Below are 23636 nucleotides of genomic sequence, written 5' to 3'. Positions count from 1 at the left end.
GGTTAAGTCAAAAACTCGGGCAGCCCCTGCAGGAATTCTGCGACAGGTATTCGAAAGATGTCACGAGTACAAACTGAAGATGAATCCATTGAAGTGTGCTTTTGGTGTCTCTTCGGGCAGGTTCCTAGGTTTCCAGGTGACTTCCGAGGGAATTAAAGTTGACCCAGTTAAAACACAAACCATCCTCACGATGCCACCACCGCGAACCGTGAAATAACTCCAGAGTTGCATGGGTAAAATAAACTACATTCGCCGCTTCATACCAGGATTGGCTCAACTTGTTGCTTCGTTTACCTCCTTACTGAAGAAAGGAGCAAGCTTCGTCTGGACCACACTACAACAGGAAGCATTCCGGAAGATTCAGCAAACATTATCTTCCCCAGCCATCATGAAATCTCCCATACAAGGAAGACCGCTGCACCTCTACACTGCCTTTAGTGACACCGCTGTCGGAGCTCTCCTCGCCCAAGAAGATGACGAAGGGATTGAGCATCCCATCTACTACTTCAGTCGAACTTTAAGAGATGCCGAACTCAGATATCCCAAAGCAGAAAAGGCGTGCTTAGCTTTGATCCACTCCATCCAGAAATTCAGGCATTACCTTCTTTCCAATAAAGTGGTGCTTATATCTAAGTCTGATCCTGTGAAGTTCCTCCTCTCAAATCCGGTCCTAATAGGAAGACCGGCCAAATGGCTCCTCCAAATGTCAGAGTTCGACATAACATGCACTTCCCCGAGAGCCATCAAATGGAAAGCAGTTGGGGATTTGCTGGGGGCGGTTCCGGGAGATAATACCATGACGCTACACGAGGACCTCCCTGGAGACTTTCCATAAATCTCTTTCATCCAAGAAGAAACGTGGTTACTTTTCTTCGACGGCTCCGCTACTCCTAACAACGGTATTGGAGGATCATGTGTGGTTTTAGTATCCCTGGACGGTGAAGTATTCTCGCACTCCTTCAAGCTAGACTTCCCCTGAACTAACAATTCAGCAGAATATGAAGCCTTTCTCATCGTACTGTCCTTGGCTAAACGAGCTGGAGCCACACGTCTGGAAATAAGAGGGGATTCTAAATTACTTGTCAACCAAGTGAACGGAGTACACGCACTTAAGGAAGTAACCTTGGACCCATACAGAGCCGAGGCACAAAAACTGCTAAACTACTTCGCTGACGCGACCATAACGCATATTGGGCACAGCGGCAACCAACATGTTGATTACCTAGCCACGCTAGCATCAAAACTGCAATTTGAAGGTTTTGAGGAAACCATGATAGTGAAGAGACGAACCGTGGCTTCAACATGGCTTTCACAACCCGAAGAGGATGAAGCTGGCGACTGGAGAACACCAATTATCCAAGAGCTTAACAACTCCCTTTTCCAGGGAAAGGTCAGTCTCAAAACCTTACAAAATTTCTTCATGATCCGAGAGGTGCTATATCATCGAAATACAGACGGTTCCTTGTCAAGATGTCTTGGATATGGAGAAGCACAACAACAACTCAACCGCATCCATGATGAAATCTGCGGGAAAATATTAGTGGTAACACTCTATCGCCGTTTGCAACGCCTTGGCTACTACTGTCCAGAAATGGAGGCTCAATCTCGATTACTTCAAAGAACCTGTTCCAACTGTCAAGCGCCACCACATCAATTAGAAGTTTTCATCATCATTCACGCTGGGGACTGGCAGGAGCCATATATCAGTTACCTTCGCGACAACATACTCCCCACCAATAGGAAGGATGCAGCCAAAACAAAACAAAGGTCCGAGAGATTTGTATCCCACGAAGGAATCTTATATCGTAAGAGCTTTGGAGGAAGTTTACTACGATGTTTGAACGAAGCAGAAATCCCAATCATGCTAAAAGAGATGCACGAAGGCGAACACCAAGGAAAACGGAAATTATTTCTTCAGATACACGAGAAATACTGCTGGACAACCATGGAGGATGATGCAGCTGTTTTCGTACAGAGATGCAAAAAATTCCAAATTCACGGAAACCTTATCCATGTACCGTCGACTCCCCTGCATTCGATAAGCAGTTCGTGCCCCTTTCATAGCTGGGGACTCGATATCATTGGAAATATCAATCCGCCGTCCTCAAAGCATTACGAGTACATAAAAACAGCAACCGAATATTTCACCAAATGGGTCGAAGCCATACCTTTACGAGGGACGAATGGAACCACAATCGCGACATTCATTAAGGAATGCATTATCTGCCGATTTGGCGTGCCTAAACATATCATCACCGACAACGGTAGTCCTTTCGCAAACAAGCAAGTACGGGAGTTACTCGAAGAATACGGAATTAAGCAAGTCTTCTCCACCGTGTACTACCCCCAAGGGAACGGACAGGCTGAAAGCACCAACAAAACTCTGATCTGAATCCTCAGTCGGACAGTGCATGATAATCCTTGGACATGGCATGAGCAAATGCAAATAGCGCTCTGGGCGTATCGGACATCACCAAGAAGTTCCACCGGGGCCTCTCCCTACTACCTTGTTTACGGCGCAGACGTCATCCTCCCAACAGAAGTTAAAATCCCATCGGCTAGGATTGCCGAAGCAAGTGGAGTTCGATGGAATGAAACTGAAGCATTAAGCGCCAGAGTCGCAGAATTGGACATTGTAGATTCCAGAAGATCCAAGGCGGAAGAACACGCACAAACATACAAAAATAGGGTTTTCAGAGCATATAACAAAACCGTGAAGCCTCGGGTTTTTCAAGTGGGAGATTTGGTACTGAAGACTGCCAAACACATTCAGCAAGAACCGCCCGCACCAAAATTCTCCGCAAAGTGGGAAGGGCCTTATATAGTCACGATAGCGTACAACAGTGGGTACTACAAGGTCATTAAAGAAGACGGAGGAAAACTGGAAGCAGTCATCAACGGAAAGTGGCTTAAGCCATACTACACCTGACCGCCACCTCGCACCCCGCCGTATCACAAACACGGATATCCAGGCATCTTTCCACTTTTCTTCCACATCTAAAATATCAAGTTTCTTTTCCTTTGTTTGATTGAAGTAAATCAATAAAATTCTCTTATTATTTCAAAAAAAATACAAAAAAAAAAGAGAGCAAAAACATACTTAAAACCCAGAAAGAAACCAAACATCTCACAACCACATAACTCAGAAAATCCCATCCAACAGATTGTAATCCCTCGAAAGCATCATCTTTAACCGGATTTGATACCTTTCAGTCCTACTCTTCAAGTTCCGGATTGACTCTTCCACCTTATGTGACTCCATGGCCAGAGCTTTCTCCTCTTCCAGAATAGCTTTCGTAGCAGGGACCACGCCAGCAAGAATACCGGCTTTATCGACTTTCACAATATCAAGACGATTTCGCAACCAACTAACGTTGAACTTCAGAGATTCACAGGTCCCACTTTTGAATAGTTGATTCCGCGATAGCACGGATAGACATACTCTCCATTTCGGCGACCATCGGCAAGAGACAATTCACTATGGAAACTAAAGCGGACGGACAATATTGCACCACGCTCCTGGTGACGATGTAGCCATATATCCTCCATATCTTTGTGTAAAGAGTCACGAATTATTTCCACACCAGAAAACCACCGACGTTCCGGTAGTTAGAGGAAACACACCTCATGCGGGTTCCGAACGACAAACCCACATTGGGATACTCATGACAAGAAATTCCTAAGTCGTCGTTTTCCAGATCTGCAGCAGCTGGTGGGATCGAGCTTGAAGGAAAAGGGGTAACCAAATCATCTTCATCAATGATGGCAACGCATGCTCCGACAGGATATCTCTACACAGAAGAAAACTTTTGTCATTCATTGGCAAACAATGAAACACCTGTTGAGCAAAAAAACATACCGGTATAATCTTCTTGACTCGAATGACCCGGATGGGGGAATCGTTGCAAGAGTCAGGCCTCACGCGTTTGACTGAAGAATCTAGCTGACTCGAGGATGATTCAATTCTGATCGACATGATGAAGAGAGGTGGACTCAACAAGAGAAATCTTTGTTGTAAAACTGGGAAGACGATGCAACTTCACCGGCATAAATACTGTGGAAACCCTAAAGGAAGAAAGAGAAACACAGACTGAATAAGCGGAACGTGATTACATCACGACCGTGAAATCAGCCTCAAACAAAACGCCTCATCAAAAACCCCAATGAAAGCCAAACGAGACAGGAGGGCGTGATACTTTGACATTTGAATGAGAAAAAGACTTCATATTCGAGTCAAGTAAGGAAAAGATGCAATCGGGACCGCAAAGACAAATCACCACCATGCCAAGCCGTCCGCGCATGCTTTGCCTCACCAAACTGTGTCATGCCTTGCACCACCGTCCGCGCCGTGACTTGTCGCGCCAACACCAACAAACTCGTCAAGTCAGCGTCACGATGTTCCCTAACCCAGCCAAGGTGATGCATGGCCATACTAAGCCGACGATTTTCATCTCACCGCTTCACGGTCTGCACCACCAGTACAATTTATGTAAGGCCGCCAACACGGGAAGAACAAACTCTCTTTACCTCTCGAAAAAGGTTAGTCGGACCTTCCTGACTATCTTTCACGACTTGTTGTTTCGATTTTTGTCCTAGCCTGTCACCATTTTATGCTTACCTCGCAACGATGCTCCCGTTCTGAGCTAAGCAGGGGACTTAATGTTGATGGTGGTTTTTAGCTTAGGGTTAAAATCGTAAAACCGCACAACTTACATGACGTCACTATGACCATTAGCACATTAATTGAATCGATCAGAATGCCTACGTAAGAATTACCATGGGACCTTTTTTTTTATGTGTCATGTTCCACGGCAGAACCCTTAACATTGACCGACATCATCTATGCAAAACCCTAATTCTCATGCTACCGCGCCAAGGAATGCCAACCATGCCAGCCATACCACTGTGCCAATGACAAACCATGCCAGCCACATCTCCGCGCCAAGGCATGCCAACCATGCCATCCGCACCCCTGTGCCAATGACAAACCATGCCAGCCACATCTCCGCGCCAAGGCATGCCAACCATTCCAGCTGCACCACTGTGCCAATGGCAAACCATGCCAGCCACATCTCCGCGCCAAGGCATGCCAACCATGCCAGCCGCACCACTGTGCCAATGGCAAACCATGCCAGACACATCTCCGCGCCAAGGCATGCCAACTATGTCAGCCGCACCACTGTGCCAATGTCAAACCACGCCATCCACGTCTACCGCGCCAAGGCATGCCATGCTAGCCGCACCATACGCCAATGGCATGCCAAACCCTTGACCCCACCATGCCAAGCCAACTTCACCTTGCCTTGTCCCCAACCATGCTAGCCGCACCATGCGCCATGGCATGCCAAACCCTTGGCCCCACCATGCCAAGCCAACCGCACCTTGCCTTGGCCCCACCATGCCAAGCCGTCCGTACCAAACCCTTGGCCCCACTATGCCAAGCCATCCACACCATTGGCCTTAGCCTCACCATGTCCGCCTTCCCTATGTGGCTACCAAAACGAAGGCGTGCGACGATCAACGACCACCCACCCGTCCTAGATGCAAATCCTAGCCGTCCAAGGTCGCCAAGCAACGCATGGTAACCTTTGGCCCAAAACCCTAGTTTTGGCCACGCCAAACCGCGCCAAGGCATGCCATGCCACATGTGCCAATGGCATGCCAACCACCTTGTCGCGCCATACCATGCCGGCCTTCCCCATGCGACTACCAAAACGAAGGCGTGCGACGATCAACGACCACCCTTCCATCCTAGATGCAAATCCTAGCCGTCCAAGGTCGCAAAACAACGCAAGGTAACCTTTGTCCCAAAACCCTAGTTTCGGCCACACCAAGGCATGCCATGCCACATGTGCCAATGGCATGCCAACCACCTTGTCGCGCCATACCATGTCGGCCTTCCCCATGCGGCTACCAAAACGAAGGCGTGCGACGATCAACGACCACCCTTCCATCCTAGATGCAAATCCTAGCCGTCCAAGGTCGCCAAACAACGCATGGTAACCTTTAGCCCAAAACCTTAGTTTTGGCCACGCCAAACCGCGCCAAGGCATGCCATGCCACATGTGCCAATGGCATGCCAACCACCTTGTCGCGCCATACCATGCCGGCCTTCCCCATGCGGATACCAAAAGGAAGGCGTGTGATGATCAACGGCCACCATTCCATCCTAGATGTAAATCCTAGCCGTCCAAGGTCGCCAAACAATGCATGGTAACCTTTGGCCCAAAACCCTAGTTTTGGCCATGCCAAACCGCGCCAAGGCATGCCATGCCACATGTGCCAATGGCATGCCAACCACCTTGTCGCGCCATACCATGTCGGCCTTCCCCATGCGGCTACCAAAACGAAGGCATGCGACGATCAACGACCACCCTTCCATCCTAGATGCAAATCCTAGCCGTCCAAGGTCGCCAAAAAACACATGGTAACCTTTGGCCCAAACCCTAGTTTTGGCCACGCCAAACCGCGCCAAGGCATGCCATGCCACATGTGCCGATGGCATGCCAACCACCTTGTCGCGCCATACCATGCAGGCCTTCCCCATGCGGCTACCAAAACGAAGGCGTGCGATGGTCAACGGCCACCCTTCCATCCTAGATGTAAATCCTAGACGTCCAAGGTCGCCAAACAAAGCATGGTAACCTTTGGCCCAAAACCCTAGTTTTGGCCACGCCAAACCGCGCCAAGGTATGCCATGCCACATGTGCCAATGGCATGCCAACCACCTTTCCGCGCCATACCATGCCGGCCTTCCCCATGCGGCTACCAAAACGAAGGCGTGCGACGATCAACGACCACCCTTCCATCCTAGATGCAAATCCTATCCGTCCAAGGTCGCCAAACAACGCATGGTAACCTTAGGCCCAAAACCCTAGTTTTGGCCACGCCAAGGCATGCCATGCCACATGTGCCAATGACATGCCAACCACCTTGCCGTGTCATACCATGCCGGCCTTCCTTATGCGGCTACCAAAACGAAGGCCTGCAACAATCAACGACCACTTTTTTATCTAAGATGTAGATCTTAGCCGTCTAAGGTTACTAGCTAAAACATGGCAACCTTTGGCCCTAGTTTGGTCGCACCTAAACAAAGCCAAAACCCTAACTTTTGGCCGCGCCTAAACTGGGCCATATTAAAGCCATACTGATCATACTTTCATGCCACTGGCCACCAAACTAAAGGTTGCAATAATCAACGGCTACCTTCCTCTTAAGATGCAAAATCTCGACCGTTGAAGGTCACCACCGAGCCGGGAAGTCTCCCAATATCAATTTTCCAGACAACAACAACATGCTACATGTTTTCCACGAAAACACTCGAGACATCAACACATGTAATAAACTGGGGGATGCTCATTGGGTATTGGTTGGGTGGTTTACAGCGTGCGGCGTACACTACGCTCGTTATAAGAAAGTGTCATAAGGATGAGGCAGTTAGTAAATACAGGGAGTAATGGTGAAACGCTTTCTTTTATGGAACATCAATTCCAAGCGTTACCGGTTACCACCTCCTCCCATTTACTCACCCGTTTTCCATTTCTTAATGAGACCAGAGTACTTTCACTTCGAGTTGTATAAATAGGCATTATCTATTTCCACCGAACGACAAGTTCAGGTCAAGAGGATACAACACTCAGAAAACATTTGCTAGCTTTCCATGTGTTAGCTTCCCACTTTCTGATACAAGTCATGAAACAACTACTCTTCCAGAATCAACTATTCTGGTCTCAACACTTTCTTCGCTTCCCTCCCCAAAACCAACCCCTCTCCTTCACTTTGTGACCGAAGCAAGTATGGAACGACCATTTCTTGGTTTAGGACGGATTTGTACAGATTGATCTCTCGAATCTAAAGTACTCCCTTGCAGTACATTGTTTAGGGTTTAAATTAGTTTCTCACCCACACACCTGAAATTACCAAAATCAGCAGAAATCGTTTTCACCCTCAAACACAACTACACCTTGATTTCCTCCACCTTCATTTATTCCAGCTTCATTTCCTCCAGTAACAGCAACACCATCATTTCCTCCACCTTCATTTCCTCCAGTAACAACAACACCATCATTTCCTCCAACTTCATTTCCTACAGTCTCACCTCCACTAATAGCAAGTACACCTTCACTTACTCCACCAACTCCAAGTTCACTTGTATTCCTGGCGTTTGCACCCAATGGTTTTCCGTGACGTGGTTGAGGAGTAGGCTCACTAGAAGGTGTTACTTCTAATGATCTTCTCTTCCTCTTTTCTTATTTTCTGTTCAAAGACAAACCAGACCAAAATGCAAAAGAAGATAAGTCACAACGACTGGGAAATCTAGGCAAAACCTAGCCGAAAAAATAAACACGGCTAGGATGTGTACAAAGTTCCAGACGAAAACATAATTATGGATGGGATTATTATCAACGGACCAAGACGTATTTGAAAAAAGTCTAGGATGAATAGAAAATCCCACCCGCAATAAGCATAACGGATGGGAAATTGATTTATCGACCAAGCCGTAAAAACAATAACGGATGGGATTTTTTTTCTTCTCATTGCTTACTCATATTACGGATAGGAATACCTAGCCGTCTAATAAAATCGGCTAGGTAACTATTATTTACGGTTTGGAAAACCAATTACGGACAGAAAAACCTAGACGTAACCACTACCGCTGAAACATGCATTTGAACATAGAGACATATACGGCTAGGAAAGTCCCAGCCGTGATTAAGTCTTTGCGGATGGGAATATTCTATCTCGTACGCATCGACTACATTATGGCCGGGTATTCAACAATTTCCCATCCGTGAGAATGAAAACGGCTGGGAGTTCTTAGATCTCTCAACCGTGATAAATATAAACGGTTGGGAAACCAACATATCCCAACCGTGATACATATTTACGGCTGGGAATCAAAGAACTCCCAGCCGTAATCAAATTCTGAGACTGTTTTTTCAGACCTAAAATTTTTGGAAACCAACTGAATAATCAATAAAATGCTTAAACAAAGAGTGGGCATTTCAATTCATACCTTATTGTTGTCATCTCAGGAGTCTGGGAGGCTGGTGCATCTCCTTCATTAAATTCCTCTTCATCTTCACTTACCACTTCTTTAGTTGAAGTTGGTTTCCCTGCTTCAACAGGAGGTCGATTCGACGAAGACTGACCTAATTTTTTCTTTTCTTTCATGCTTTTATACTAGGAGTTTAATCGAGGACAATATTTTTTTGGAATCGACGATTAATCGTTGATTAAACGAAGAGAATTGAAGAAGAGTAAGAAAAAAGAAGAAGAAGAAGAAAAGAAAAGGGGCAGAGAAGAAGAAGGGAATGAATAGGGGTCAGCTTTTTTTGTTTTAATGAATGAATTTCCAAATTAATGACTTTCAGTTTGTTTTTTTTTTGTTTTGGAGATTAATCAGTTAATGGAAGGGTAGAAGTGTCTTAAATGAAAACGAATGAGAGTGTTTTTGAACTTTCACATAAATCTGATCTCCCCCTATATCATTTAGTCTCCACATACCATTTTAAACCCCCAAAGTCACACCCCCTCAAAATCCCAATAATAGGATTATTCGCTTTCTTTTTCTGAAGCGTATATCAGTCTATTAAGTCATCGTTGCTTTCAAAAAAAAAAAAAAAAGAAAAAAAAAATTCAGTCTTTATCTTCCTTAACCACACATATTTGAAATTACTATGTCCTGCTATCGAAAGAGAAATCGCGCGCTCAAGAAATGCAAAAATCTCCCCAAATAGAAAATCCTTCAAAACCCTAACTTCTAAATTCCCTTACTTCAACATTTCTAGTGTTTTCAATTTCGCTTCTTCTACAAGCATAATGGAAGGATCTACACTGAGATTAATAGTAGAAAAAGGTCCAAAAGAAGGAGAAACCATAGATTGCAAAGCAGGATCATCTTCAGTAATCAAAATTGGAAGAGTTATGAAAGGTAATACTTTCGCAATTAGAGATTCTGGTATTTCATCAAACCATCTAGTAATTGCTTTTAAGAATAGTAAATGGGTCATTTCTGATTTAGATTCATCAAATGGTACCTTTTTGAATGAAAATCAAATTAGGGCTTTAACTGATTTTGATCTTAGAGATGAAGATATCATTAAAATTGGGGAACGTACTTCTCTAAAAGTTCAAATTATTGAAGAAGTTAGGGTTTTGACGAAACCCCAAACTAGAAATGGTAGGGAAAATGTTGATTTAGTAGAGGAAGAAGAAGAGCAGGTGAGAAGGAATCCTAGGCGACGTGCTGCTCCAAAGAATTTAGCTTTTGCACCTGTTTCTAGTGTACCAGCTTCTTCTGCTGTTGCAGAGAGTAGGCCGATGCGAGGAAGACCTAAGAAAGTAGAGTCTGATGAAGCTGAAGAGATACTGAAAGTTCCCCAAGTTCCAGAACCAAAAGTTCAGCCAATTTCAGAATTGGAGCAAGAGATTGGTGCAGAGAAACAAGAAAATGCAATTCATGTGGAACCAAAGAAAACACGTCGAGGAGGAGGACGAGGTACCAGAAGAGGGAGAGGTTGCAAGGAGGAAACCGTCGTTCCAGTTCTGGTTTCGGAGAACATAGAGGTTTCTGAGAATGTAGCTGCGGAACAGGTGAATTGTACAGTAGAAGTATCTAATGGTATTGTTGGAGAGAGCAGTAGGGTTTCGGCAGATGAACAAAAACACACTCTAGATGATGTTTGTGAGGTGCAGAAGAGTCTGCTAAATTTAAACATTGATCAGAATATGGGGTTAGAGAAATGTGAAGAAGAGGGGAAAGAAGCTCCTGCCGCGAGGAAGAAGAGAACAACAACTCGAAGAGCTGCTCAGCAGAAAGGAAAAGCTACCGAAGATGTTCGAATTCCGGATCCTGAAGAGGATACCAGGAATTGCGAAGAATCAATTTTGCAGGAGGAGGAATCATGTGAAGAGTTTGCAAGTACTTCAGACGGTGGTGTCAGAGAAAACTTGGTTGAGGAAAATAAAGTTGATTTTGAGAAGATGACACTGGGTGAGTGGTTCGATTACATGGAAGTCTATTTGCCGAAACAAATACGCAAAACTACTGCAGAGATTGTTTCAAGTATGAGAGAAAGATCGAGACAATTCAGTCAGTTTATGTCAGAACAGCAACAGGTGCAACAAAAAGATGGTAAAGGTAAACATCCCGGTGTTTAGAATTAACTCAGGTTAGGTGTAATTTTACTTATTAACTGGTCTACTCTTGCTTCTGAATATGCTAATCTTCTTGGCCTTCTATGTTACATTATGATGTTTGAGAAAATGTTGATGTCCCCAAGTAGCAAAGTTATCTCTTATATCAAATTGCGGGTTTACATTACACTTGCTTGTATGATTTCTTCGGTTTTGCTTGCCAGAACTTGTTTGTGTTATGAATTCAAGTGACAAGCTCAATCAAGCATAAGTCTGGTCTCACTTGATTTATTTTCCAGAGAACGAATACATGAACTTTGAGTAGAACAACGAATCATCTTGTCTAATAATGACTAGTTTAAGCCATGTCCGCCTAATGATACCAGATTTAACTGGTGTAGTGTTGAAAGGCGTAAAATCATACAAGCTGGACCTGAGTTAAAGCCAAACTCCGTGTGGACGAAATATTACTCTTGAAAAATTTCAGCTTAGTTATACCAAGCCTCACATTTCAAGAATAAAATTCTTTTCAAGCTATGTTATGGAACTGAGTTATATTGAGTGTTTCAACGGCCTGAGGCAAAGTAGCCTTAAGCTAGACCAATATTCATTGAATCATTTTAATGGTAATAATTTGGTTACCCTGTTTTAAATGCGTTGTGCTTCATCTTCCAGGGTTTACAATTTACCTGTTCAGATAATACGGTCAGGGTTTTGAATTTTGTACCGCATTTGCAGGTTACTGAGCAACTCTTCAGTTTCCATTCTCACCACGCAATTGAACCCTTTACATTACTGGCAACTTAATTACCTATGTATAAAGACTTTCCTAATTCTCTTTTGATTCTCTTTAAATTTGGTAAACACACATACTAATGAATTCTGATATTATTATGAAAATCTGTTGTTTCCTTTTTTATTTTTTCTATAATTGTGTTCTTAACCCTCACCCGTCCCAATTTTTCTACCACCTTCTCAAGCTTCATTATCTTTTGATTCTCTCTTTAGTTTTTCTTTTTTAGTTTTGATCAAAATGAATTTGAAACCTTGCTTTCACTGGATCCCTTCCAAAGCTGAAGAAGAAAAAGGAGTTGGCAGTGGAAGGTTTCCTCTGCAATCAATTCGTTGTGATTTGGTGGATGTAAGAGAGGATTCAAACATACCATTGGACTTGATGAAACAATGGGAGATTAGGAAAACACTTGCACCGGTTGATATTGGATCTCTTGGCGGGCTAGTTTTGGATCCTGTACCGGTTTACAATAATATCTTTAGGTATTGGAATCATCAATTGGTTTTGAGCTTGATAGAACGTGGGCAGCAGATTCCGGTCATCATCAGGGATTTGGATACTAAAAGTGAGCATTCTTTGTTCATTAAGAAGTCTACTATTGATGAATCCTTCATAATCTCTACATTTTGGGTCAGGGATTTTGTTGACAGGAGGGATCTCAAGGAAGGTGATATGATTGGGATGTATTGGCATCCCCGTACTGACTCTTTCTGTTTCTCTGTCTTGAAACGCGCTGGTGTAGAATGAGATGCACCATTATCTTGATGTTTTGTCTTGGTTTTTCTTGCGCATTTTCTTTGTTATCATGTGTCTTTCTTTTAAGTGAATTGCAATTGTTACTAGTGAATGTATTTTGGTTGCTTCGGTTATTTGAAATCTTTAACATTGTTTGGACCAACAAAGGAATCTCTGTATATTTATTTATTGGATTGAAAACAGAAGCATTAGTAGACCTCAACTAGACCCTGGAGCAGTTTATCAAATTTGATGCAAGAAAGCCGTAAGTACGGTATGTTTTTGCTAGCTCGAAACTTGAAATTTTACATAGAAAGAGTATATCAAATCAGTTGTGTTCAGAAAGAAACAATGGTGCCTTCATTTTACAACCTAAATGACCAGCTAATAGGAGATCCTTGTTTAACAAGGACACAAATAACCGGAAGTTCGTGAATATAATCTAAACATCAATTTCAGCGCCATTTACCCGAGCTGTTCTGCTTGGCTTTCGGGATCTGATGCACATACTTGATCAGTTTCTCTAGGCATTTTGTACTTTTCTTCAATAGCTTTTAATGAAATAGAGGTTGTCACATGAGGAAGTGCCTGAAAATATTCAAAACACATACCAAAATCATTGTCTGTGAGTAATCTTACAGTTGAAGTGCTAGGATCGTAACAAGAGAGATTTGTTCCATAGCAGAACTTCATTGTTTTTCGTCAAGGCAAACGGTTCATATTCTTCATTCTTGTGCGGGCATTCAATACTGAACTTCCTGATCCACCTCCAAGAATCTCTTTCTTGTGTGTTATACTCTGTCTCATTCAATGACCATATGTCCATACAATTATCATCACCACGACGGTGCACAAAAGATAAACACCCTCCCAACACTTTGAGTTGAAATTTCCCTCTAAAATCCTGGAGTACATTATACTTATATCCTGCCCAGAACGAATACATGCAGGAAAGGTCATAGGAATAAGGTGGTGACCGCATCAAGCAGAACTCCTCATCTTCCAAATCAAAAGCAACAATACTCCAGTCCTTGTAAAATCTAACCAGTGAAGAGCTCCATCGACAAAAACACCTGGGGTTGAGCACAATGAGTAGTTAATTACTCCTTTGTCTCTCCACCCATTGTCAGTATCTCCTATAGTGTATACCTCAACATGCCCAACCGAAGCCTTCACATCAGTATAGTAAATTCTAACAACTTTGTACTCCCCTGTCAGATGATGGTAACCAAATCCGCTGACCACAACTTTGCTGGGTGATGTTAATCTCGGCAGATCAACAGATTCTAAGGTGGAAGGATTACAGATGTAGACAGGATCGTTTATGTTGGCAGTAGGTAAAGAAAGACAAACCAAACCGTTGCAAGAACCGACCATGAGATCGAAACCGAGTCGTGTTTTAATAGGAGGATGAGGGATCCATGTTAAAAGCTCATCGTAAGAATGCATCTTGTCAGTATTAGCCTCAATATCGTCATAATCGGCATAGTAAAGCTGTGTTTCTGGATACCTGGAATAGTTTCCAGAGATGTATTCTTCCAAACTCCTTGGGTTGTTGCGATACCTAATCGAGAAAATTAAACCCTTGGAGACGAGGTCATCATCAATGGGATTTACTCCTGAAAGTGTTTCCAACTCGGCCATATATTGTCTCGAGTTGTATTTCCCTATTGTGCTGAGCATATATACATTGAACTGTAGAGACTTTCCTAATTCCATTAGGACCCAACAAGCGTCACGCTTTCCTTGTATGCTCAACGAATTTCTTTTTTCAGCAACTACTTTAGAGCTCAAGGTACTAACCGAGTGCACCACAATCTCTTTACGGGCTGGTAATAAACTGACAATAAGACATCTGATTTTCATCTAATTCAATTCAATTAAAATTCAACTCCTATTACACAGTATGGTATACTTCAACATGTTAGCAAAATTCTTTCTAATCACAATTCGAATGAATCTGGTCATCTAACAGGATTAGAAAAGAAAATAACAACAAAATATACAAAGAATCCGGCAATGAGTATTCCCCCATAGATAAATGCTTGAGACGATTGAACTGGGAAATTGTACTGGATCTCGCAACACCTCATCTTCTCCCTTTCAGCAGCCAAGATATGATCCACATAGCTGCATTTGACATACAGAAAAAAATTTAACATCAAAGTTTACGCACTACACTGTTTTCTAATCAAGGAAAGGAATAAATAATTAAATTTCAAGAATGGTCCATTTAGAACAGATCAAAATATACTTACTTTTGGGTAAACATGGTACTCTGGAAGATTTCTGAACTGTTCAAGTGTGCCTCCTCTAGCCGATGATCATATAACAAGGACGAAAGATCTACAAGCTGTTCTTCAAGACTCTGTCATTCAAGAACAGTTGAAATAAGGATACCGTTGTTTGTTATGATTCATATGTAAAGATATTGCGAGTCCTTAAACATAATATAGTTAATCGTTTAAAAATCACTTACATCCAAATATTTCTCTAATCTTTCAACTAACTCATGTGGGAATGGTTCTGGTAAGTGGGTCGTCTTCTTGTAAAACTTTTCCACCCACAGCTCAGTGATTGTCTTGTTCTTTTTACCTTTGACTGGCTCACCAAGAGGTGTTTTCAGATACTCAGCAGCAAAACTTTGGACAGTCTGAATGGATGAGACATTTTTAGCATACTTAACGTGTATCAAATAGATAATATTTATAAAACAAAAATCCTAGAAGCACTGTCCTTACCTCTGAAGTATCACGAATTTTGTGAAGTGCAGCATCAACCCGCGAATATATATTGCTCCTCTACAAGAAAGTGAAATTCATCAATAAGGAATGCTTCAGTTAACATGTGCACTTTTAATGAAATTACACAAGGAGATGTAAATAGTAGAGGATAAAAGGAGTTTAAGTGCGGTATCTGGGCAAAAGTGTGATCTACCATCAGCACAGTGCAAACTGTTTTGCTGATGGCTCACTTCAACTCACCATCAAGTGAAATTCACCGATAGACTAGTAGATAATTTGATCAGGCAGTCATATATCAGTATCAGGTAAAGTTATGGCCTCAGGGATCCCCTGGTTGACAACTAGGGAAGGGTGACTCCTACGACTCGCTCGTGAATTACATCCAAGTATCTAACATCTTAGATTGTGCAACATCAATCCATATTCACTTCACCAGATTTCTCTCGTTGAAAATAGTATATATGACAGCACTGCTGACGAGGAATTCACTGATCAAGTTATGACTTGGAGACAGGATAACATGAAGTCTTAGTTTCAACCAAAAGAAGATGATGACAAGGATGAATTTCCATTTACCAGAGCAACATCCTGAAGCATTTGACTGACTTCAGAAGTATTAGAGAATGGTCCAAATGGATGACACCCAGCCGCCCAGAGCCAATTGACCATGGGCCTTTCATGGACATGTGAGGCCTTCTCGTACGGTGCGCTTAACCCTCCCACTGCAGAAGCTAGGCCAGCTATAATGTGGCGTTGGGCTTGTGATGGATAGGCATACCTTCTTTCTGTCTCTGAAACATAACTGTTCGGAAAACGTTGATCAAGAAGAAAATTATTGTGATGGAATGATACAGGAAAGTTTAAGAGAAATGCTGCTCTACAAAGAGAAATAACTTTCCAATTTGGACATGCCACACTGTACCATGCTACATTCAAGGACCTATGTAGAAAGATCTTTAGGCAACTTTTGGTCACTGTCTACATCTACTACATGTGAAAGAAAACGAAAATTAAAAAAAAAAAAATCAATTTACTACTCACCTCAGAGGTATCTTTTCAGTTTGATGCTGAAGAACAATTACAACATCCTTACTTGTCCATACAAGACTCTCGTCTTCCATTAGAAGGTTCTCATCAACATCCGCCAGTGACAGTACAAAGCTGCCAAGTGAAGATAAATGTGAATCCTAGTTATTGCCGAACATAATGCAATTTGAATAGTATTACAACGCACTAGCTACAAAGATCATGTATAACAGCATATCATCAAATTTGTAAGTACTAAGTAATCATAACTCGGTAGCTATCCTGCAATTACAAAATCACACCATATAAAGATATGTGCTACACAACTCCTGGAAACTCCATTCTTAATGATGTTAATAGATAACAGAGACTCTCATTTGAATCAATAAACAGTCTTGTCTACACTACAATGGAGTCATATTTTCACTAGTTGTAACTTTTAACCCAGCGGAATCATTGAAACACTTACATACTAGTATAGCATCATCAACAAGCTATACCATTATCCATAGCAATTATACTATTCTACCATCATTAAAATATTCGGTGTAACAAAAACTAAAGCATCACTTTTCTTGTTTGTAACATCAAAAGAACTAACTGAGCAGGAAATTTAAGGGAGATGACATCATTTGCTTACACAGGAATTACTCTGGTACCGTAAGTTCTGTACAGATCTCCTAGTTTCTTTTGTTTGTCCTTCTTTATATTGCCACGTTTAGGGCTGTATGTTTCCCAAATAGGTCGGTGCTTTATGACGGAATCACTTGCGCCATCGGAATTTTCCATCCAGTTCTGAAGAAATCAAAGTAAAGTTACTGATCCTATTCGCATGAATTGTTTATGCGCCCATTAGGATTTAAAACAGGTAAACCTAGAAATACATAAAGGGAACGTATAGACAAACCTGGCGGAGGAAAAATTTACTTGATAGTGAAGGATCGGAAACTTCAAGTAAACCTGCAGCAAGCACATCACCAGAACGTTCCATTTCCTACAATATCGGAGTCAACAGATCAAGAAGAGGCAATTTGGAGTTATACTAGGAAGCTTAAACAGATTATGTTTCTCAGACTTTGTAAATACACCCTAATAACCTGTGATAGATAGTAGAGATGATAAGATTAAATAACAAAAAGAAACCAAAAAGAAAAACACATGCTATATAAAATTTTCCGAGCAAGACATAATCCAAAGAAATGAGTTTTATTAAGAAATAGACACTACATGCTAGTCCTTTTCCACCCAGCTTAGAATGTCTGGAGGTATATTATCTAAAAAATCAAAATTAGACCTCTCCTCTCTATTGGAAATGTTTTCCTAGACTATTGTTTCGCAAAGAGAAGAGCTGTAGGCTTCTTTCGAAAATCATTCAAGTCCTTCCAAAAATGATAAAAGCTATTTCTTTAAGCTCTAAAGGATGGTATTTCCTTGGCCGCTTATATAGGTTTTCACTGCGGAGTTGATTAGCAAGTGACAAGCAGGACAGGATGTAATATAGCATGGGAAGTATTTTATGATTAGATGATAAACAAAAACATGAAGGCGAAAGAAAGATGCACCAACTTCTTTAAGTATCGGACCATCCAAATATGTCTTGGTATGGACATGAAAACGTCCATCCGGCTTGGTTTCTTGTAGAGAATGACCTCGCATAGCTTTAGAAACAGCAATAGATAGCTTTTCATGGCGATGTAGAGCATGTGAACCTCCAATTATAACTACTTCTTGGTGAGTATGTACCATTTTCTTCACCTGGAAAATTAAAAAGATTGAGTGGAAATTCTTAAACAGTAATTTAACATAAAAACTATGACACTCCGGAATTCCATCTGCGGATACAACTAACCTCTGCTTCAATTGCTTGGACATCTATACTGTAGTTATGCCCTCCATCCATAATGTTGTACCGATTATGATTACGGAGAACAATGATAGGTACGAGCAATCTCTTAGCCAAGTCAACAGTTTCAAATCTGTGCAAAGAAAGCAAACATGTTTAAAATGCAGGATTTGCACACGACGTACATATACATCCTAACATAATATCCTCAAAGAAAAATATCAACCCCAAATACGAAGTGTTGACAAGGACACAGTGCTCAATGTTACATGACCTTCCTTTCCATATTACCAGGGGCCCGGAGAGAAAGACCAGCAAATAAGAAAATAAAATACTGATTAGGAAGGAATCAGACACAGATAGGGGTATATAGGCAACAGGATGTTTGTCAGATCAATATTGACCAAAAGACGAGTCATAAATAGAGTAAATCCAAAAATGTGAAGAGTCCTGTAAGGAAACAGCTTTTACAGAGATTTGCAAACTGAAAAAGTAATGCCCTAATGTTCTCTTAGTGTATGAATATATAAAACAAAAAGTACCTAACATCGGGAGCTATAACATGTTGAATGGTAGTCGAAATCAAAGCTCCAAGCTGACCCATGAAGATATTATGAGTAGATGAAACACTAGCAGCCATTGAACCTTTTGGAAACAATAAATTAGATAACCGAGGGAGTGTTCTATAACTAACACTTCCCTCTTCAGTTTCTATCTTTCCATATGTGCAAGGACCAGCAGAGAGGTCGGCAACAACAAATCTGGAAAACAGAGACAGATGATTAAACCCAAAGGGAAGGAAACAAAAGTTACCAATATCAGCCACAAGTGTGACCAGTTGTAGTATTTCAAAGCAGTGTATAGAGCGTCAGACAATTAAATATGGATATATTTCATGACTTTCCCCAGCACTCAAATTAAAAAGAAATGTTATCTGGTGATCTGAATTCTAGGCATATCATCACCTAAGCTACTAAAATAAAAGCAAAAGAATCCAGAAATTGAATACCAAGGGATGTGTAGATATTAGAGATACAAATAAAAAAAATCTGGATAAGCTAAAAGATTCAAAATTTTGAGAAAAATAATAGGATGGTATGCTTTTAAGCAGAAAGCACATCAACGTCAATTTACTCCATCCATTTGCATTGCTCCAAACTTACCTGCCAGACCCTAACCAAACTTGAGATGCCCCTCCACCATTGTAGCGATAACGATAAATGTATTCTGCTTCCTGTTTTTTCATTTCTTCCTCTGTAAGCTCAGGTATGGTCCCATACATCAAACTATCGAGATCAAATTCCTTGTTCCTTGGATCCATTCTGACCTGAAAAATATGTATTAGCAGCAGCTACAAAGCAATCACACAACCACATACATTCGCAAGTTGTATACTGTCAAAAAGTGCAGTTCAGCAAATAAAACAATAAAGCAAAACATGAAAGAAAATTAAGAATAATAACAATGAGTTCAGTAAATAGACCTTATCAAAATTAACAACAAAGATTGCACTAGGAACAGGTCTATCCATCTCTTCTGTAGATTCTCCACTTCTACCATCCATGTCAAAGATGTAGGAGTATAGGTGCTCAAAAACAGGCTCCACAGCCTTTGCGTCTACTTCAAAGAAAGGAACCTCCCTCCCAAATTCATTCTGAAAGTCGCACTTGCGTTAAATTCATTTCAAAGAACATATTCATGTCATATTTATATTTATATATATAAAATATGATGAGGATTTGTGAAAACAAAAAGCATCTCGACAACAAGATACTGCTTACCTCTCTAGCAGTACCGGCAGGAACCATAGCCCCCTTAACTGCCTTCTCAAGTGCTATCAGCTCTTGTTGTCCGACCTACATTCATTGAAAAAAAAGATGTTAGTATTTTCTTTATTGAAATCAGAGAGAAAAGCTTATCTGAATTCACAGTACATTAGTTTATATTTTGTGCCATCATATACTAGACAATATAAATAATGAAGACCTTTGATTTAAGGTAGTCACAAGCTCCTAATTCCAACAATGGGTTGTCATAATCAGCACTTATAACATGTTCCTCATATGTAAACTAAATAGAATGATCAGGACACCATCTGATCAAACAGCATTGCTAAATGATCGCAACATGTAGTGTCGCGCGCTAAACAGGTATGGTTACACCTCATGGCATTGCTTACAAAATCCAATATATCACAGTTGAATAACACAACTACCCTAGAAACCACAGAATAAACAAAAATTCAGTTGAAACAAGCCCCTACCTCGTGAAACCAGTTCAGTACTACACAAATGGAACCATTGCATAAACAGCTTTACAGAAAACTTACTGGAAACACATTGTATGAAAGATGATGTTCGATATCAAGTGGTTCTCCCGTCTCCAAGCACGCTGGTCTATGAGTCGGGAAACTCAATTTCAAAAACGCTTCCAAGTTATGAGTATCTAACTTATACCTATACCCTCCATCTCCACTAAAACCAACAAGAACTACATTCACTTCAAGTGGGACCTGGAATGGAACCTACAAAGACAATTACAAACACCAATGAAATTCAATAGCTAAAATTAATGAGATTATTGAAATTAGAATGATTAATTGAGTTAAATCTTATTACCTCAGCTCGAGTATGAAGCATACGACGAACATCTGATCGAACACTTTCTTTAATATCATGAAACGCACCATGATGCCATTGTGGATGACCTGGATCTCTTCTAAAAGGTTGATGTACTGATTCAGATTTTAACACAAACAAGCCTAAAATTAATAGACAACAGAATTTAAAATTGGAAGAATTCATTTGATCTTAGATGAAGTTTGGTCAAGCCCACTCTCCTTCTTGGTGTGTTGAAACCCTAGATTTTGGGCGAATTCGCCATGGGGGAATAAGGAGGTCTAGATTTTCGAGAAATAAGAGTCAGCGACGAAGATATGTAGTCTAGGTTCTCTAAATGATACAGTGCACACTAGTAGTAACTAGTAACGAATCTTGGGAGACCCGTCTAGTTTGGGCCTTGGAAGAACTATCTAAGGCCTATATTTTCTTCTCCCAATTTATACAAATGGTTATGGGGTGTTTCATATGGACAAAAAGACCAAGTTAGCCTCGAACTAACTCTAATTCTGACTCATATAAAACGAATGTTTCTATTTTCAGCTGAAATTTAAAAAATCTATCCTTCTAAAACAGAACAAACTTTTACATTCATTTAATCTTTCTAAATTCTATAAACCCTAAAAAGAATAAGAAAATCTTTTTGTTCAACCATCACCCAATATCTAACGTAAGGTAAATCTCATCAACCCGTTCTATTAGTAAAATTTATTTATTGATTTACACATTTAAAATCCATTTTTAAAAATCAATTTTTTTGATTATTACCTTGAATCGGTTTTTTTAAACCCACCGTATCCACCCATTCTGGGTTATGTTCTTCGTGTCCATGAATAACATGCAGCGGAACCGGTGGACACTACACCAATTCTAGGTAGAAAATCGGAAATTATTAATAACATAGCCAGAATCGGTTCATAAGTTGATCATCATCGACCAAATCTGGGTACTATTTTCTTAAGAAAAAATTGTATTCTTACAATCGATTTTTATTTATGTGGTCCATCAACCAATTAAGTCACTTGTCTTTTGAGATTCTCATATCAGAATCTGTATATATTTATATGTCTTATCCACTAATTCCTAGGGTTCATTTTTCTATAGAGTTTTCAAGACAGAATCAAATTGCATATATTATCTTATGTGTTAGAGCATTGCTCGGTCGAACTCGCATACGTTGCTATCTCAAGCATGTTTGTCAATGTTAGTGATCAAAACTATAAGTCTTGATTTCTAGTATATTATAGCTAAGTCTCGGACTAGGATAAAAAGTGTAGTTGAGATCAAGGAGTTCATGGCGATTCATCATACAAGTAGAAGAACTACTCAAGGAACCGGTGGAACTTCTCGACAAAAAGGTATGTGAAGACTTGAACTTATCTGTCACTCAAAAGTCTATCTACTCTATCTCATACTCTTTGAGACAAGAAGTCGTATGCTATATATATATAGACTTGGATTATACACATTTGGTATTTCGAGCCAAGTATACCTCGTCTATCTATATCTCGAAATATGTGTTGGTAAGCTTTTCAGTTCGATCAAGTTTATCTTTACCTAGTATGTTTCAATCATCTTGAAAATTGTTTTGACGAGAAATGGTGTAACAACTATATAACGTCCTCTAAGAATGTTTCAATGATTGGAATGAGAGTTTAAATTACATAACCAATGATGGACATAAGTATTGTTGTGGAAACACATATGTGCATAAGTCGTATTCCTTGAACCAAAGTTTGCGAACTTTGTTGATCAAGAGAAGCCGGAAGAATGGATTTTTGCCAAGTCCGCGAACTCAGTCTGCGAACTGCCGAACTTCTCATCCCGAGAAATTCTGTTGTAGTTGACAAACTAGTTGCGTGAGTACCGAACCCAGTCCGCGAACCGGCGGAAGGTCTTTTGCCGAGATTTTTTGCTGGAGTTTGTAAACTCTACCTGGTTGCTTAAGTCCGCGAATTTAGTGTGCGAACTTAAGAAGGTTATATATCTAAAGATGATTTTTGAACTTAAACTTAAAAAGACTAAGGAATGCAGTTTGCAAACCGTGGCTATAAAAGTTCATGAACCGATTCAAGTGAATCAAATCATCTTTGCTTCAATTGTGTCTTGTGTAGTACATGAGATTTCCTTGCAATTGAAAAACTCTCTAACTAGTTCATTTGAAGTCACTTGAACTAGTTATGGTGAAGAAGAACATGGTTGATATGAAATGCTCATATAGCTAACCAATTGGTTAATTATTGTTGAAACAACAAGTGCATACGTTTGGGTACGGTAAATGAACCTAGAAACGTGCAATGTAAAGTGTGTATAACAATCTAAGTTTTCGATCTAACGGTTGAGAAATATTAGCTTGAATCTAAATCAGGTTTTCATCTAACGGTGGATATTGATTGCTTTGTTACCAAGGCAAAACCCTGATTTGAAAGACTATATAAAGGAGACATCTAGTATTGTGCAAAACTAATCCCCACACCTTACGTGTGATACTAGTTTTCGTGCTAGAGTCGATTCTCCTTAAACCTTTGGTTTTCTTCTTCTAAAACCAGGTTAACGACTTAAAGACTTCATTGGGATTGTGAAGCCAGACCGGTACTATTTTTATCGTAGTTGTGTGATCTGATTTTGCATCTTTTATCGTACGAGTACAATCAGATTGATTTGCTTGAGATTAGTATCTCAGATAGGCAATATATAAAAAGTAGTCACAAACATCTTCGTCTTGTTGTTTGTGATTC

General features: G+C 40.7%; 3 protein-coding genes across 3 annotated transcripts; 2 read left to right on the top strand and 1 right to left on the bottom strand.

The window, feature by feature from the left end:
• Positions 1-9822: 9822 nt before the first annotated feature.
• On the top strand, positions 9823-11163 carry LOC113350657 (FHA domain-containing protein At4g14490-like). The gene has a single exon (XM_026594790.1). It carries the CDS (start codon positions 9823-9825, stop codon positions 11161-11163), a length of 1341 nt encoding a protein of 446 aa, XP_026450575.1.
• Positions 11164-11696: 533 nt separating this feature from the next.
• On the top strand, positions 11697-12679 carry LOC113350656 (B3 domain-containing protein At2g33720-like). The gene has a single exon (XM_026594789.1). The coding sequence runs from the start codon at positions 12173-12175 to the stop codon at positions 12677-12679; it is 507 nt and encodes a 168-aa protein (XP_026450574.1). The 5' UTR covers positions 11697-12172.
• A 1826-nt stretch (positions 12680-14505) lies between these two features.
• On the bottom strand, positions 14506-21231 carry LOC113346934. The gene is made up of 16 exons (XM_026590487.1): positions 20899-21231; positions 20610-20804; positions 20062-20136; positions 19764-19934; positions 19444-19607; positions 18823-19041; positions 18287-18413; positions 18004-18192; positions 17345-17431; positions 17078-17232; positions 16453-16572; positions 15988-16213; positions 15409-15468; positions 15147-15320; positions 14926-15035; positions 14506-14797 (listed from the first exon to the last, which is right to left on the bottom strand). The coding sequence occupies exons 1-16, from the start codon at positions 21082-21084 to the stop codon at positions 14632-14634; spliced, it is 2424 nt and encodes an 807-aa protein (XP_026446272.1). The 5' UTR covers positions 21085-21231; the 3' UTR covers positions 14506-14631.
• Positions 21232-23636: the final 2405 nt, after the last annotated feature.

This window comes from Papaver somniferum, chromosome 2 (assembly GCF_003573695.1).
Source record: "Papaver somniferum cultivar HN1 chromosome 2, ASM357369v1, whole genome shotgun sequence".
In the NCBI taxonomy this organism is placed as follows: domain Eukaryota; kingdom Viridiplantae; phylum Streptophyta; class Magnoliopsida; order Ranunculales; family Papaveraceae; genus Papaver; species Papaver somniferum.
This window is presented reverse-complemented; position numbering and strand designations above follow the sequence as displayed.

What these genes read in the sequence shown, in the direction of transcription:
- LOC113346934 (XM_026590487.1), bottom strand. Translation starts at nt 21,084, where the DNA reads ATGAATTCTTCCAATTTTAAATTCTGTTGTCTATTAATTTTAGGCTTG. An exon ending in TCCAAGCAATTGAAGCAGAG is followed by an intron (nt 18,193 to 18,286) that starts GTTAGTTGTATC and finishes TTAATTTTCCAG; the next exon opens with GTGAAGAAAATGGTACATAC. An exon ending in TGCTTCAGGATGTTGCTCTG is followed by an intron (nt 15,469 to 15,987) that starts GTAAATGGAAAT and finishes ACTTTCTTGTAG; the next exon opens with AGGAGCAATATATATTCGCG.
- LOC113350656 (XM_026594789.1), top strand. Translation starts at nt 12,173, where the DNA reads ATGAATTTGAAACCTTGCTTTCACTGGATCCCTTCCAAAGCTGAAGAA.
- LOC113350657 (XM_026594790.1), top strand. Translation starts at nt 9,823, where the DNA reads ATGGAAGGATCTACACTGAGATTAATAGTAGAAAAAGGTCCAAAAGAA.